General features: G+C 52.3%; 1 protein-coding gene across 1 annotated transcript in view; it reads right to left on the bottom strand.

The window, feature by feature from the left end:
• Window positions 1-17,143, bottom strand: part of ARHGAP26 (Rho GTPase activating protein 26) — a gene marked incomplete at both ends in the record, with an annotated part of 98,020 nt that overhangs the window by 28,258 nt on the left and 52,619 nt on the right. The window contains 4 exon segments of the mRNA XM_079542440.1: window positions 9,762-9,867; window positions 10,775-10,833; window positions 11,974-12,061; window positions 16,518-16,592. Of these exon segments, the coding sequence (XP_079398566.1) occupies window positions 9,762-9,867; window positions 10,775-10,833; window positions 11,974-12,061; window positions 16,518-16,592 (328 nt within the window).

Raw genomic sequence — 17,143 nt, 5'->3', positions numbered from 1 at the left:
CATTATCACGCGATACATCACTCTAATAAATTGCCCTGTCATTGACTTATTACCGCCAGGCAGCCGTATCCAGTCCCGTTAATTATTACAGACTGCAGCATTAATGGGTTCCCAAGGAGGACAGGGCCCTGCTGCACACACAGCCCCGCTCTGCTGTGCCCTGGTGCTTCGGCTCTGCAAAGGGCCAACATTTTGTAACCATGCAGCCCTCGGTCCCTGCTGGAACAAACAGGGTGGCACAGCAGCGCTGCGCTGCACCGCGGGTACTTTTCCACCAGCCACCTTTATAATGGTTACTAAAGCTATGCTACAAAACATGATTCACCTTTCACATCCTTCACATTCCACATCCATTATCCACAGGATGATTTACTATAAATTATACCTCTTCATCTGCCTTTGCACCAGCAAATAATGCCCTGGTTTCTAAAGATGGGGTGTTCTCAACCAAAGTGTCCCTAATGCCAGTGCTTTTCACAGATGCTTTCTGCAGACATCGCTCGTTCCACACCAGAGCTGCCCTCCAGAAGGTTTACAAGTATTTGCTGCATTTTCCTTTTAACCTGCTGTTTCTTCCTGGCCCTCGGTGCACTCTCAAATCAATTGCACTGGCAGTAATTTAGCTGGGTCCCTTCTCAGGGCTCTCTCCACCCACGCTTTGCAGTCTCCTGCAGCACAGATGGGAGCTGGGAACCCAGCACAACTCCCTGGGTAGCAGTGGCCGCTCACAGCTGGGCTCCAGGCTGGTTATGGGCTGTCCCTCCCAGCGCCCACTGCCCTGCCAGCACCCAGTGCAGCATCACAGGCACTGATGTAAGCACTGCCTCTGCTGCAGCCCTGCAGCACCGCTGCCCTGAGGCCATGCAGCCACTCAGCTTCGCATTCACTCTCAGAAAAACAGAGAAGGGGAGCAGAGAAAATCCATGTTGTATGCTAAATTAGATTATGCCTGGGTTGCTTGGATACTGTATAATCACCGGCATGACCAAACATAATTTAATACAGAGTAATTGGTAGTCAGGCTTCAGTGCAGGGGAAGCACACAGGAACGGTAAATATTTCTTTTTTGCACAGGCTTGAAATCAGCATCAGGTAACAAACGCGCTGCAGCGAGGCATGGCGAGCTGTGGGAAATGCTGCCCCAGCACTCCTTTATTTTACAGGTGTTAACAAACCCAGTTTGTCCAGCCTGGTCCACAGCTCCTACTCACTTGTACAGAAACCCAATTATGGGACCCATTTCGCTGCCCACTGACCCACAGAGAAGGCTGTGGTGTGAGAAACCCCAGGAGCCCTGCACAGCAGCCAGCCCACACCACAGTAGTGCCCCAGTGTCCCAAAAAACAATGCAGCCAGCCTAACAAGCTCTATAGGATGGAAAACAACACTGTTACACCACACTGCTACACAGTGGTCAAACCACATTTCACGTCTATCACCACCAGCAAAGCTTCCAGTTAACATGAAAACCTGATGGGGGGTGAGCAGCCCTACTGCTGCTCAGGCTGCTACGGCAGTTTGCTGCACACTGAACGTGGAGATGAATTACAGACAACGAGCACAGACAGCACAGACAGTTGGGTGGCAGAGGCACTGCTGCACCCAGCAGCACTGGGGGGGGGGGGGGGGGGGTCTGGGGGGTTTCCAAGGGCAACCAGGACCCCCTCAACTCCCCCAGTCCCATCCCTGCAATCTGGGTCACACACACCCCCGGACAGAGAGCGGGCAGCTGCCTGAGCACACAATTGAAGGTATTTATGGGATAAAACCTAATGAGTTCTGGGAAATGTTCCTGGGTGCATTCAAGTCATCCCTGCACATTATGGAGCTTAATTGGGCTGCGGCTGATGAGCGTGTAGGTGGGAGCGGGACGAGTGTTCAGCCCAGCACTGCAGGGGGGCAGCGGGATGGGGCAGGGGAGGGGGCCGGGAGGGGGCACAGAGAGGCGGTGCTGCTGGGAGAAGGGCACAGAGGGCACCCAGGACTGGGGACTGCTGTGCAGAGCTGCAGAGGGGTGCCCAGCATGCAGCCCAGGAGCTCTGCCTGCGGGGACGCAGAAGCAGCTTTGGGGCAGCCTGCTGGAGTGTCGTATCACAGCACGAGGCGCCTGGAGCTGGAAGGGGGATCGTCTGTGAGGTCATCAATGGGAACACCAGTGTGATCCAAAATCGGGAGGCCCTAATGTGGAGTTTTGTCAAAAGCAAACGTAAGTCAGGAAAGAAACAGCTCAAGCTTGAAGACAGCACCAAGGACAATGATCACAGATGCATCTCTAAGTTACTCTAAGGAGATTTTTTTTGCACTCAGCAGCAGCTCTTGCACAGCACGTGCGCAGGGCTGGAGCAGGGCATGGATGGGCTGCAGTACAGTTGGGGCAGCTCCAGCATCCGAACCACAGAGCACAGACACAGAAAGGACACACACCTGCACACTGCATGGCCCTCGCTTACCCCGTTGTGCTGATTAAGGCCTGGATATGGCCTCCCAGGGCCAAAAAGGCTCTATGAGCTGCTGGGATGGGATGCAACCAGCAGGTCCGGAAGGAGAATGGATCGCCAGGGAAGCACAAAGCCTTCCAGCACAGACAAGGAGAAACATTCTAAAAACAGTTGACAAAGTGCTCGGCTGCAACACCGAGAAGCACAGCGCTGCCCAGCCAGCAGCCTCACGGCTCTCAGGTTTCCCTGCTCTGCGCTGCTCGCTGGGAGCCGTCCCGCTGCAACAAGGCTCCCTTCTTCTCGCGGGTGAATCTGGCCACAGCTGGAGGCTTGGGTTCGCTCCCAGGGCAATAAAAGTGCTGGTATCACGTTGAACAGATGCACAGGCCAAACGCTAACTTTGGTATCAGTAAAGCTCATCAGAGTGAATACCGTGCACGCTGCGACTTGCAAGTAAAGCACGTGTGGTGCTGCAGCACAGGCTTTGCAAAGCAAACCTTCACTTCTATAGGCAGCACCTCTGGCTTTGGGCAAGCTGAGCTGGATGCCAGATTTCAGGGGGAATGCACTGCAGGAGCAGGGGCACGAGGGGGGTGACAATGGGGGACACTGCAGCCCGCACTGCCGCTACAGCACACGCTCGTGGAAGGAGGGACAGCACCGAGTGCAGCTCCCATAGTGCACGCCCCGACCCCAACCTTCAGCTCCTTCCCTAATTCTGTGTGTGAGCACAGAGCTCATTTAGAGCTTCAGCCCATTACGCTTAATTACATCTTTCTTCTAATTACAATAACAATAGTCACTTCTCCCATTAGGGACAGCCCTGCAGTGCAGCTTTGGCTGTGCCCGTGCAGCAGTGCTGGTGTCCCCGTGCCCCCATGCCCTGGCACTGCCACTTATGGTACATGGGCTGGTATTTGGACAAGAGCAGAAATCACCAGCACTTTCACACTGCAACAAGAAAATCAGCACAGCCCACTGCAATAAAGCACCAAGAGAGAATGGATAGGCTTAAAAAAAAACAAAAACAACCCTGCTCAGTCTTGATTCAACCTGTTTCTATACACGGTTTCAGTTTCACTGTGATAACCAATTACAAAGAATCCAAGTAACTACATGCCACCCCCAATGCCTACCCCACAGAATCCCTCCTGGAGGTCACAGCGCCTGGTGTCAAGGTGTCAACACCCGCAGCCACGTGCTGCCAGCCCCACCAGCACAAGCCCTGGTCCAATGTAACCCACCCAGAATCAGATCAGAGAGATCAGAATCAGAATCAGATCAGAATCAGATCCAGAGAGAGGACTCCCTCTGGGGACACCAGAGCCAACCTGCTCAGAGATGCTGCAGCTTCCAATGTGTGCTCCTCAGAGCTTAGAGCAGAGGTCCTTCAGAATGCACCGGGCCTGCTGGGCGAAGCAAGATGGAAAGAAAGCCACTAGCAAAAGCAAACTGCTAATCTCTTGGCAATCTAGTTTTAGGAGGTGAAGAGTTCATCTGCAGAAGTAGAACAAAACTCTTTGCTCACTTACATGTTACGGGAAGCTGAGTACAAGAAACACAGAGAACACCTACAGGATTATTAATTTTTTTCATTCTGCAGAATTTCCCATTAACAATGAAACCACTGAGGGGCCAACAGAGTGGGAGAAGCAGCTCACACCAGGCACCACAGCCACCCCTCCAGGTGCAGGAAGGCTCTGGCAGTGGGGAGGATCTCCCTCACCCTGAGCATTGGGTAGAACACCCCAGCAGGTAGGGGATGCCTTCCCAGCACAAGGCAGCTCGGTGCCCACCCGGCACAGCATCCCAGCCCAGTGTCGGCAGGGCCTGGCCATCGCATTACGGCCATTTATAGCAACAGCAGAAAAACGGGCTCTGGCCATTTGAAGACAGATGCAAGATCTTAGGAGACAACGCCTGCAATTGCTGGAGAGGCTCACACATCCGCTGACCTTGCTTAAGTGCTTCCTCTTCCTCTGCATGACCCAAGCACACAAATGGTTTCCGCAGGAGGCAGGGAAAGCACTGAGGGACACTCCTCTGTGCTTGCAAAGCCCCGCTGTGCTGCACAGCCTGCATCTGCTTGTTTCTGAGAGCAATGCACCCTTTCCCTGTTGCCAGCTTTGCACAGGACAAACCCGTTCCCATGCTGGCGTGCGGGTGAGTGCCGTGCAGGGCGAGCCCTGCTCCCCCCAGCCCTGCGGCCTCATGCTGCGCAGGTTCGGCTCGCTCCAGGGCTGACCTTAGTGGGAGTCGAGCAGCAAAGGAAGGCAGACCTCAGCCTTTGGCTCCGCAGACACATTCCATTCGAGATCTGCAGCTCGCACTTGCCGCATTTCCACGGCACGTCTGCTGCCTTCAGTGCCCGCACTGCACCTCGGCCAGCACCCCGCAACCCTGGAGTTTCCACCCCCCAGATCTGTCCTATTTAGAAAACTACATCTCTAACAAACTACATTAAAGCTAATCGTATCTCCAGGAGCCTAACACAAAAATGAAGAGAACAGGGGAAACGAAGCCATTACGGTAAAAACATGCAGATTTCATTAATGCTTCAGATGCGTGTGAGCCTGGCGGAGCCCAGCGCCAGCAGAGCCCCGCCAGAGGCGCTGCGAGGGGAGCAGGGCCCTCCGCAGCCTTTGTCTTTCCACGCAGCTACAGGTGGTTCCAGTTAGCTGCTGTAATTAGATTAGCCATGCAGCACGGTCGCGCTACGATTTCAGACTAATCTGCTGAGCCATCTCCCCACCACCGCCCGTCTCCAGCACTACAAACCCCAGCTCTGCACAGCCCTGCACTGCTGGGGGCACGGCGCTGCACACAGCGGTTCCTGCAGCCTGCCAGCCCCAATCCTGCCCTTTGCAGGCAGCTCGAGCGCTGCTGGGCTGGGTTGGGATTCCCTTCCCCCCCCCCGACTCAGCAACAAAACACGAACAGACAACTGGCTATACTTGCTAATAATGTCAAAGCACTACAGCAAAAGGGATTCTTATTGATCTTTGCGGGCTCGGCTCCAGAAGACAATTTGAAATAGTTAACACAGCTCAAAGCTGTGTTTTTAAAGCCAGGGAAGAGGAACACAACCCGTTACCCCACAGCACAAAGGAAGCAGAGGAGCACAGCTCCACACACAGGACCCCACCAGCTCCAGCCCCAGCCCAGCAGGGACACCTGAAACCACATCCCACATCCCGCAGCACAGAGGCTCCGCAGCCCCCTGGCACCCAGCAATTGCCCCCTTCCGAATGAAAAGGCTTTTTTCTGACATTCAGATGGAATTTCCCACGTTTCAGCCTGTGCCTGCTGCTTTGGCTCCTGTACCACTTTCATCAGCTCCTGGCACTCTTGCCAACTTTTTTTTTTTTTGCTGCTACATTTTTATTATTATTTTTTTAATAATCGTGATCAGTCTAAATTCACTTCCTTCCTTCCTCTGTGCACTGTTTCACTCCAACAGCACTGGCACAGCTGCCCAGGGGGTGGTCGAGTCACCACCCCTGGAGGTGTCCAAGCACCACGGAGATGTGGCACTTGGGGACACGCTCAGTGGGCACGGCGGGCCGGGCTGGGGATCTGAGAGCTGTTTTCCAAGCTGTGATTCTACTGTAGGGCACACGCAGGCAGTGCTTGCACCCACACCCAGCTCAGCCCAGCATGAAAATGGCAGAAAAACAGAAACAGGGCGGTAGCAAGAAAGCGTGCGAGGTCCATCTCTACTGCACAGGCCAGACACAGACCTTCCACCTTCCTTCCATCAAACGCTGCCCTCTGCCACTCCAGTGAGCACCCAGATGCCGTGCATCACCGCAACGCCCCACATGCACTCAGCTCCCCATGCAGAAGCCGAGTCGTGGCGGGGCTGGCGGAGCGCGGGCGCCATTCCCATAGCGAGGAAGAGGGAGAGCGGCGAGGGAGGAACGCTGCTTACACTTTCCATGCAAGGTCAAGAGATCTCGCTCGCTGTTTTCTTTTGGCAGCCAAATCAGGCCAAGAACATACAAGAGAAGCGTATCTTAAAGGCCTCAGAGGCTAGTGGAAATTTCCAGAACGTCCTGGACAAGAATGACTTACTGGAAGTAATACATAAATCAAGCAAATGAATAGTTACCAGACAGCAACATAAACAGCTGCCACGGGGATGAAATCAGACCTGCCGTGCCAAGAGGCGTCAGCCGCATCGCTGCTGCACCTTCGGGGGAAGACGGGGAAAACAACCGGAGGAAAAGCGCAGGAAGCGGCCGCCCCGGTGCTGCGCTGTGCATCCCAGTGCTGCCAGGCACCGAGCGCCACGCAGAGCCAGCATGGCCAGCTCAGCTCTGAGCCGCCACGCCAAGCACCAGGCTGCACTTCTGGGCACAGGAGCCCAGCAGATTCCTTCTCCCCCTCCTTTGCCAACAGCACTCGGTCGGGCAGAGCCCCGTCCTGCTGCTACTGCTGGATCTGCCATGGGAACCATCGCTGCTGATACGTGGGAAATGCTTTGGGCGGGAGATGGCAATCAGTGCCACGGCGGTAAAACACGTGAACTAGAAAACACCACCACAGCAAAAACAGAGGGAACGAGTCACTGCTGGCCAGGCCACAGCTGTGAATGATTAAAGATAATTAATTTTGCTAAACACACGTACACGCATTTCTGCTGCAACCCCAATAACTGCTCTGACCTTTTGCAAGGAGAGGTGTGCATGCCCCGAGCAGAGGCAGCTTTGCCCCACAGGCCGGGCACCAGCAGCCATGCCATGCAGTGGGCAGCAGCCCAAGGTGGGCATAGCACAGGGTTGTCACACAGCCCTGCCTACTGCAGCGAGCACCAGCCCAGCTGTGAAAAAAATGCACAAAAATAGGCTCTAAAACCTCCTGCTCTGCACCTACAAAGCACACTAAAGGAGAGCAGAGCGATGGGGATGGCACTGTAACTCTGCTAACACAACCAGCAATTTTCTCAATCAGCTCCAGATTCCAGCATGGCCGCCCCTGAGCTCACAGCAGCCTGTGTTGTGCTAACTCAGCTGACAGGCCAGGGAATGACAGGCTTCACCAGAGCTGCTGCATGCTGTCAGTAAAGCAGCATTTGGAAGTGACGTTCCTGGAGCATCCTTAGAAGTCTCCTGGGCACAAGGTCGGGCTTTTCAGCACAGATCCTCCTGAGAAAGCACCAGATCAAACTGGTCTTGATCTTTCAGGAACAATAATTCAGCTGGGTTTATCACAAAGGTCCCAGCAATGTGAGCGTGTCCCAGAAAAGAAAATTAAAGGTTTCATCAATTCACAGGTCAGAGATTAACATAATAATGGCAAATTTCCCTGGAAATGGTGTCTGCAGAGCAGAGGAGGACACGGGCAGCTCTGGGCACCGACGAAGGAGCACTGACAGTCCCAGCTCAAGTTGTGTTTCAGGGGATGCAGCCCCTGCTCACAGGCAGCACAAAGAGGTGTGGAAGCGAGAAGGGCCCAACTCCACCACTTCAGCAGTGCTTATCCTGGCTTAGGTTTCAGTTGTATAATAATTGCTATTTGCATGGGCTGTGTGAGCAGGGCTCTCTTACCACTGCAAGCAGTGCCAAACAAGCAGCCTGGTTTCCCTTTTCAGTAAGCAACAGCAAAACATGCAAACAAAACACGGCACAGAACACCTCTGTGTGACCCACAGTGGGTTCTTTTTTTAGTGTAAGAGATCTCCACATCAATACTATGAGAAATATTTGTTAGCTCATCTGATAGAAATGCAAATCTTGATTATTCGTATGTTACTTAAAAAAAAGAGGAAGAAGATGAGGCAATCTCCTCCCAGAGCTGCAGCAGGGCCCTGCCTGGCCTGCTCTGACAGCACTGCTGGCTGCCCCTCGCATCAGCCCACCCAGAGCACCCAACCCCCCCTGCAGGACACCCCTCCTTCTGCTCTCTGCCTCCCTGCAACCGTTTGCTGCAGATGCAAAACTTCACCCACACCTCACACCGCCTGCAAGCCCCCCACCTGGCTGTGCGCTCTGCCAGCTCACCTGCAGGGACCCCAAACCCAGTGGGATGCCATGGGGCAGGAGGAGAGGAGCAGGACTGGGGCCGGTGTCATCCTCCCTGTCCACAGCCCTGTCCCTCTGGAGCAGCACCTGGCTGTGGAATCTGGCTGCTCTGCCCACAGGGGCATCCCATGCCACCTCACACAACGGCCCTTCCTCCATCACACACACACCAGGAGTGCCCTGAGCTTGCTGAGGGTGGTCAGCCCCAGCGCTGCTGGAACAGAACAGGCTCTGATCCCCACAGCTTCCTGCCTTTCTCCAAGATCATTTTTTTCCCACTGAACACTGTAAGCTGTTTCTCCTCCTAATATAGCAAGCACCACTACCACTCATTGTCTGTGTTTTGTTTTAGTTCCTTCCTCATTAAAACAGCTTGAAGCCCATTGTATTACCTGCCTCCCCAGCTCCGCATCTCACACTCAAATACCACAGGGTTTCCCTTTAAATGAAAAGCACTCCAGCAGCTATGCGACTCCTTGCACATACTTGGCGGATGGGAGTACCTGGAACTGCCTTTCCCTTGGTTGCAGCCCATAAATGCAGAAGGTTTTGAAACTGAGATCTAAACAAGCCCTTCAGTTTTTAACAGCCTTGCTGGGGAGAGTCCATGGAACAGATACAAACACATGTCATCAGAAAGCATCTGGAGTCGTTTTGAAGCACATTTCAAGTACCGTTTATTATTTTTTCTCCGAAATAGATAACTTTGGGTTTTCCCAGACTTTCTTCTGAAAGGCTCAGGTCTGTGGGTCCTGCCCAGTCCCTCTGCTCACCCAGCGACCCAGCAGCCTTCGGGCTGGCACAAACACCTTGTGATGCTTTCACTTCCTAAGCACTAATCAAAGGTTTCCATGGCAAACAGCAGGAGCAGGAAGATGGGAAATTACAGGTCAGCTCTATCGCTGAAGGCAAAAAAATCACCCAGTTCCTTTGCCCTTGAAAAGCTTTAAGGTAACCTAGAAGTATTAATGAATTAAGTAGCTTTAAGGCAGAAAATACGCCCCAGAATAGTCTCCTATTGTTGCAAAGAAATACCTGTCAGTCCTTTAATCCCAGGCTCGGTCTGAACCCCCGCAAAGATCTTAACCTGGCTCTACCTGCAGCCAACACAGCGCTGCCACACCGCTGCAGGACGGCACTGGGCTGCCCTGCTCTCCCATCTCACTCACACACAGGTTTCCACTTGGTCGTCAACCAGATATGACTCAACACCACAAACACAAGGAAACTTTTTTTTATCACTGTTAACTTTCAAAGGAAGTGGAAAATGGAGAGAAAAACATATCAGTCATATACGTACTTTGCCAAGTGGTTCATGAGCAAGTGCAGCATCTGCCTGTTTTTCTCCGGGAGCCGATGAACAAGGCTGTGGATCTCTGACACCCTGGATTCCTGATTCTCCAGTTCTGTGTTGGAAATAAAAGATGATTCATCTCTGCATCAGGGGTTTATTATAGAAAAGGGCACGCGGGCCCAAACAGTAACCCACACAGACATCCCAGGGACCCAAGGCTCCCAACCCCTACCTCTAACCTACACCAGGCACACTGCAGGTATCCTCCACAGCAGTTCTTCTCTTTACCAGCTCCAATCAGTTGTTTGAAAAAGTAAGAAACCAACGGGCTGGGACAACGGGCTGAGAGCAGATGCCAGCCACATGAAAAGTCAGCTGCGATCAGGGAACGGGCTGGCCGTAACCGGAGCGTTCCTCTGACTTCAACAATGGGAAGCAGCAGCACGATCCCATCCAACGTGCTTCTGAGCACAGCGTGCACTCAGCACAGCGCCTGGGAAGTGGCAGCCTGCAGTCTTGGGGCTGCCCCAGAGCCCGAGCAGGAGCCATGCGAGCAGCCCCTGCCTCCATCCCTTCCCAGGAGGCCACTGCCGATGTGACCACCGACGTGAGCCCTCCCCGCAGCACACAGCTCTGACAGCCACCTGCTCCCACACAAAGCATGCTCCCAGGGCAGACAAAGGAAAGGAGCTCAGACGCTGGAACCGCAACTGATAAAATCAGAACGGTGTAGGTGTCGTTTCAAACAACAGCCTCGCTCGTTTTGGAGGTTGATGGTCAGAAGAAGAAATACCTGCACCACCAGCTGCTGCCATCAGACAGCCCTCCTCTAAACATGACCACGTGCTTTTTGTTTATCCAGAAAGTCCCACACAGCACCCTGCCCCTTGTATCTCAATTCTTGCTCTGGTCTCCAAGATTTAAGATCAGTGGGAGAGCAGCAGGGTAGAGGTTATGCTCAGCTGCTTGCAAGTCCTGTTCCTTTTCTGGCCCCATGCTGTAAACATCAACAAACTCACTTGCTGCTTTGATGAAGCTCCTTTGAAACTGGTACATCATGAGCGGCCCTGGAAGCATTCTGGAAGATAAAAAGGTATCACACACAGCACAAGTGAGTAACACCATCCACAGAACTGCAGAAATAAAGCTCTGCAATCTCCGTAAATTCAGCTCTGTTTTTTGAGAGCAGAACGAAGCGGTAACGACTCCAATTGATTCCTCTCATCAGAAGGCGCAAGACTTATTGAAGCACCTTCAGTTTATTCCTCCTCTCTTTTTTTGTACCATACTAAATTCATTTTTAATTTTGACATTCCTTCAGTACCACAGTAAAACAAAGCTTTTGTACCTCAGTGAGTCTGTGATTTCTGAGTAAGTTTAAAAATAAATTAAAAAGAGAAACGAGCCCAGTCATAAAACTTTAACAGTCACTGTTCCCATTACACTTCCCATTCTCCCTCCCACTTCCACATCCCTTCAGTGGGACATCTTGGTGCTGCTGACATTCCTTGTTGCCTTGCAAACAGTTCAAGCTCTGGAACAAAGGTTGCCAATCACACAAAATTATGCAGTGTTTTGTGATTTTCTAGGCTGAGATCCACCCAGCTAATGACACTCATCGCTCTAATTGGATTTAGCTTCTCTCTTGCTCTCTGCCTCTCAAAAAAAACCAACCAAAAACCCAACACACAGAAGGACAACACAAAGCAAAAACCTGCAGTCACAACAGGTAGAAGCACGTTGTTGAGAATGAGATACTGACTGCTGCCAAGAAACTAACATTTCTGGAAGATAACGCACATGATAACAGCATCAGCTTTCATATGGAAATTATTACTTACATAAAGCTTAGCACCCAGCTCTGAGAAGGGACTGCGACAACTGCCACAGCCCTCACAGGAGCACTGTGCTCACCTTCTCCACGCACTCCTCAGGCTGAAGCCCGCAGTGAAAGGCTCAGAGAAAAGCCTACACCAGAGCAGGGCATGCGAGAAGGAGCCCTGATGTTACATTCATGCAATACATGCTCTTATCAGAAAGCTGAGAATATTCCCCCCATCCTACTCAAGCATGCCAGAGGGTCAACGAAAAAGAATGAATTCTCTAAGGGCAGTTTCTTTGTTTATAAATGCTTTTGTTAAATAATAGGCAGTAATGTCTCTGATCATCATGGAACTGGTCCTGAAGCTGCATGACAGACCAGCCTCGCTTCCCTTACCTCAGGTACGTTTTCAGGGCACTGGTGATGGTCTTTATCTCCCATTCTGCGCAGATCTCAGTTTCGGTTTCAGTGGCAGTTTTTGGATCTAAGGAAAAAAGAAAAAAAGTAAACAAGTGAACCCAAGTGCAGACAATCCCAGCTCGTACCACTCAGCACCGACAGCGCACAGCCAGCTGCACGGACGCTCATCACGTCCCATTCTCATTGCTCTTCCAAACCCCAGAGACCACAAGCTGTTCCCCAGCAGGCGCTTCTCAGGGAAGCCGACTTCATCACCAGACACAGGACATGCTCGCTTGCACGGGACAAAAAAACAGGGTAGAAAAGAAAAACATCAGTCACGAGCAACGATCCTGGCAGCTGGACTCAAAGCATAGCACTAAACAGGGTGCGGGGGAGCGCGGCAGTCGATGACAGCGGTGATGGCAGTGCACAGACACGACCCAGGAGAAGACAACCACAGATCCCTGCAGGACTCAGCAGAAAAATCACAGCTCCGACAGGGCTGAGGCTCCCTGCCCCAGCACTGCAGCCACGCGCAGCACCAGTCGCACAGCAGGACCTGCACTGGCCACGCTTGGTGACCAAGCGCCATAAACAAAGCGGGTGACACCGCTCCCGACTCTTTGCTAACAATTAGAAACAGGCAGCTTAGAAACCACCAGCACATCAGCATGAACCAGCCTGGCCACGGGCATCTCACACCAGCACTTAAAGGCTCAGAGTACTGAGAGCAAAGAGCACAACCCTGCACAGAGGCAGTGAGGGATGCACTGAGCACTGCTGGGCAGGAGGCAGCAGCAGGACACAGCCACGCTCTGACCTCAGTGGAACCACGGGAAACCCCTCCAGACCTCAGGAGAAACAGCAGTAGGACCCTACGGCAACACAGCACCACATCCTGCCTGCAGGCTGAGCCCCACGGCCAGGCACTGCTGCTGGGTGCAGCTGCCGACACCACGAGGTGCCACAGGCAGCTCTGCAGTACCTTCACCTCACAGACACGCGTGACGTGCTTTTGAATTTTAAAGGAATGGGTAAATATAGTGGAATTTTAAAATGAATGAAAATAACGCATTGAATAGGAGTTACAGAGTTTCCCTCAGTTTAATTTACAGAAAGAGGAACTCCTGAAACAGTAACCATTGGAGATACGTACATTCACATCACGTGCCTCGCATTAATCACAACTGAACGCCATCCTTCGCTCTCGATGCCAAGGCAACTTTCCACTGCATGACCTTCCTAAGGAGGCAATTCTAACAGATTAAAGATAAGCCCCCACAAGAAAAAGGCAAACAAAAACCTAAAAACAAACCGAAAAACATCTTATTAATGGCAAGGCCTTTGGTGGAGCTGAGCCAACAGCTCCCAACCAGACGTCTTTTCGAAAGGTCATCCAGGAGCTGTTAAATACGGTTCATGGAACAGCAGGTGATGTCGTATGGCTGCTCACATGCAAAGACTCTGTGCTGATAAGCAGCTCTCCCTGACCTTCACGCTCACCGGCCCGCACACAGCTATGGCAGTGCATTACAGAGGCAGCATCTGTCTGCCACCTAAATGATGGATGCAGTTTGCTCACAAGGGCAAACTTCCATACGAACCAGAGTAAGTGTGAAATAGCGCCCATAAAAGCATCCAGCAAGCTCAGTGCAGTGTTAACCCTGAATTCCCCACTGCTGTCATTACTGCTCTGCTGTCTCTTAGCAGACGCAGAAGGAAGCATTTTGCTCACGCCACGACACTCCAGCATCACTTCCCACTTGTGGTGGGAGCTCGTTGTGCACGGTTACAAACGCCACACAGGACGCTTGTCCTGCTCTCTACGGGCTGCAAAGGAATTCATTACTTAAAGCCTCACGTGTGGGTACATGAAGAAAGAAAAGGAAGCAGCACATCTCCAGATCTAAATCACACAGAAAATAGAACGCGTTGTCTGTTTTTGTCTTTTGTTTTCCAGTAGTGTCTTTGCGCTGCAGGTGACCATACAGGTGCTGGGGGCAGGACATGGGCTGGCAGCAGGAGCCCACACTGGGCAGACAGTCCCAGCCCAGCACAGCAGCCTCCTGCTGCCCCTGCCCAAAGCCCATTCTCACAGAACTTCTCCATCTATTTCCTGGGGACGGAGAAAGCTGCTGCTATAAGACAGATGGTTTCAATTCCACACCAATTTCTGCACGATGAGAGGAACTGCCTGGAGCACAAGCTCATCACCCAGCCATAATTCCCACCCACCCCTGGGTGGCTGGAGAGACTTCCAGAACAGCCATAAGACATTAGGTGACAGCACCTACAACCTGGAGGACGCCTCGCCCCCCAGCCTGTGCAGCAGAGATGAGCCCAGCCCACCCCCTCAGCTCAGAGCTGCTACAGCATCAGCGCCCTCAGCAGTATGCCCTTCCACCAGGGCTCCAAGTGACCGAGCTCTGTTGGCTGGGTTTTGTCCCCATTTCGGCAATATGGAGAAGGCTGAAGAAAGGCAGCTGACCCTCCCAGAGCTGAGCTGCCCCCACAAGCCTCCACACACGCTGCCCGATCCACTCCGAGCTCCTACGAGGCCAGGGGCTCTGCCCAAGCCCGGCTGTGTCACCCCTGACCCCAGAGCACTGCAGCACAGCACGGCCACGGCCTCTGCAAAGCAGCCAGGGCCCTCCCAGCAGTGTCACTTACATCAGCCGCCGCACGCTGAAATTCAATCTTTTTGCCATTTAAACTGCGTGTGAATCACTGAAGCTGCCCACATTCATTTCTAAATATAAGGGGAATCTGGAGTCGCAAGCAAAATCTGGCTTTGCTTTTCACGAGGGTTGGATGCAAACACAAACTTTTGAGCCGAGCGGTGCTGCTACCTTCAGGACACCAAACAGGAGGGACAACACGGAACAAAAGAGGCTTTGACAATTCAACACTTTCCTTGCAGACAGTTCAAAGGCCAGCTCCACATAAGGACGGTTTAGCCATTGGTGATTGACAGAAAGGTGGGGAGATGGGTCTGCAGAGAGCCCTGGTGATGGGGGGCCCTCAGGGGAGGAAGCTGCCAACAGCCAGCAGGCGCTCACTGAGCACACAGCCACCTCCCCTCGGCCTCCCAGTGCCGACAGCTAACGAAGACACGCCACAACAAAGAGAAAACACTGACTGCACATCACCACGTTATGAGACACGAGGTCAACAGCTCAGTGGCTTCGGTCACTGAGAAGATAATGGATGCTGGATGGGGTCCAAAACTTTGAATCCCTCCCAGCTCCGAAGAGCTCTTTAAACAAGCAAGTTTTGCCATCTGTCACAGCCTCAGAGCCTCTAATCAGAACTGATGCAACCGTGAGGCTGATGCAATGAAGCTCGGCCATGGGAGAACAGAGCAGGTTCAGTCACCTTGCAGTTCTTGAGATGATGCACACTGCTTCAGAAGCCACAGGCACAGGACCTGGCACGGCAGGGCTGCCATGCTGCACAGCACCCAGGCCCTGGCCTATTTTTATCAGTGGGCAGCAATGCTCTTCAGCTGATGCTCTAACGCAATGGTGCCAAATGTGTGCACCATGAGACAGAGCTGGCTTATCTGCGTGGCCAGCAGGACGTACTCACATGCTCCAGAGCCTATGCCAAACTTCTACTAATAAAAGAAAAACAGGCAGTCACTAGCTCTTGTGACTGAGGCGAACTTTCCAAATGCCAGAGCATAAGTGATGCAGACGTGTCCCCTTGCGTCAGGAGAGAGCTGAGGGCTGTGATTCAGAGCCTTACCCTTCTGCTTCCTAATAGTCTCTCTGGATTACCAGTTTTGAGGAGGTTAGTGCTGACATCGGCAACAGCCACCAGGGGCTTTGCTCACAGCACTTCAGTGGTGGGAAAAGAAGGAGGAATGGGGATGAAAGGAGGGAAGACATTCAGAATGGAACGCAACGGCCTCAAACTTTTTGCAAGGAGAAATGCGTAGGGGGTTCTGAGGGCTGCTGGGCAGCAGCTCCATGGCTGCACACCAAGGCCATGCTGTCAGCACCAGGCTCTGCCACGGTGTGACCTGACAGCTCCTCTGCTCCCGAGCACCCACAGCTGTGGGACCCAACGTCTCAGGCATGAGAAAACGCATGCTTGAAAGCTCTGAGCAAAACTATGTTACAACAGGCACAGGAAGGTCCAAGGAGAAAGTCAGAGCCACAGGCAGCATGCAGCATGCAAGAAAATAATTAAAAAGTATTCTGGGAACGCTGCGGGAGCTATGAGATTAAAAACCAAAGCTTTCAGCCCTTTCTTCTAAGATTTTAGTTTGCATTTGGGAAGGATGCCAAAATTTGTAGCGCATGTGAGTAGGACATCAGTGACCACAACAGAAAACTTGTCAGAGCAATGCTCTCCACAAGTCCTACCTCCATAACCTGCCAGTAGTGCCCTGGGACCTCCGGGCCTCTAACAGCATGTGGTCCTAAGGGCACAGTCACCACGATTAGGTACCCAGACAGGAGCCTCCGTTCTTGGTTTAGAAGACTTCGAAGCAGCACAGCCCACTTGCCCATAACAAAATATAAGCTACTCACCCATTAATATACTCAACAGCTTTTGAACTCTAGAGTTTACTCCAACAATTCTGTAGAGTCCTTGCTCATTGATCCCTGGAAAAAATAAAGAGTTTATTAGGAGAATGTCAAAAGAGCTACCAACATTTATTTCATTTCTCTGGGCCCTCCAACAGCAATAATTAAATACTCCCACTGACTGCATACAGAATTATAGAAGAGGGTAAACATTGGTTTTGATTTCAGGGCTTTCACGTGTTGATTAAAAGTAATGACCCCAATTAGCTCAAGAATCAAAAATCCAAGGCCACCGTGCCGCACAGCACCACCAGTGAGGGAGTATGGCCACACCATGAAGGATCTGCACACAACGTACACCAGAAAGGCAATTTGAGAAAAATTTCACTGGGCCAAGTTCTTCAGGCTTAGGTCTGAGCCTTTTCCACGTTCTGCATGGAGAAGGGCTGAAATGCACATCTGTTTGTCAGCCATACGAGAGGAAATGCTTTGTTATCACTGCAGGGGAGCATGCTGTGGCGCAGCCTGTAGCTCTGTGCTGCACCTCCTGGCTCAGCCCCATCCCCGATCCCTCTGCCAACCCAGGCCACCCGGCAGCACATCTCAGCACGGTGTGTGTGAGCACATCA

The sequence above is a fragment of the Tetrao urogallus genome (assembly GCF_951394365.1).
Source record: "Tetrao urogallus genome assembly, chromosome: 14".
Lineage (NCBI taxonomy): Eukaryota > Metazoa > Chordata > Aves > Galliformes > Phasianidae > Tetrao > Tetrao urogallus.
This window is presented reverse-complemented; position numbering and strand designations above follow the sequence as displayed.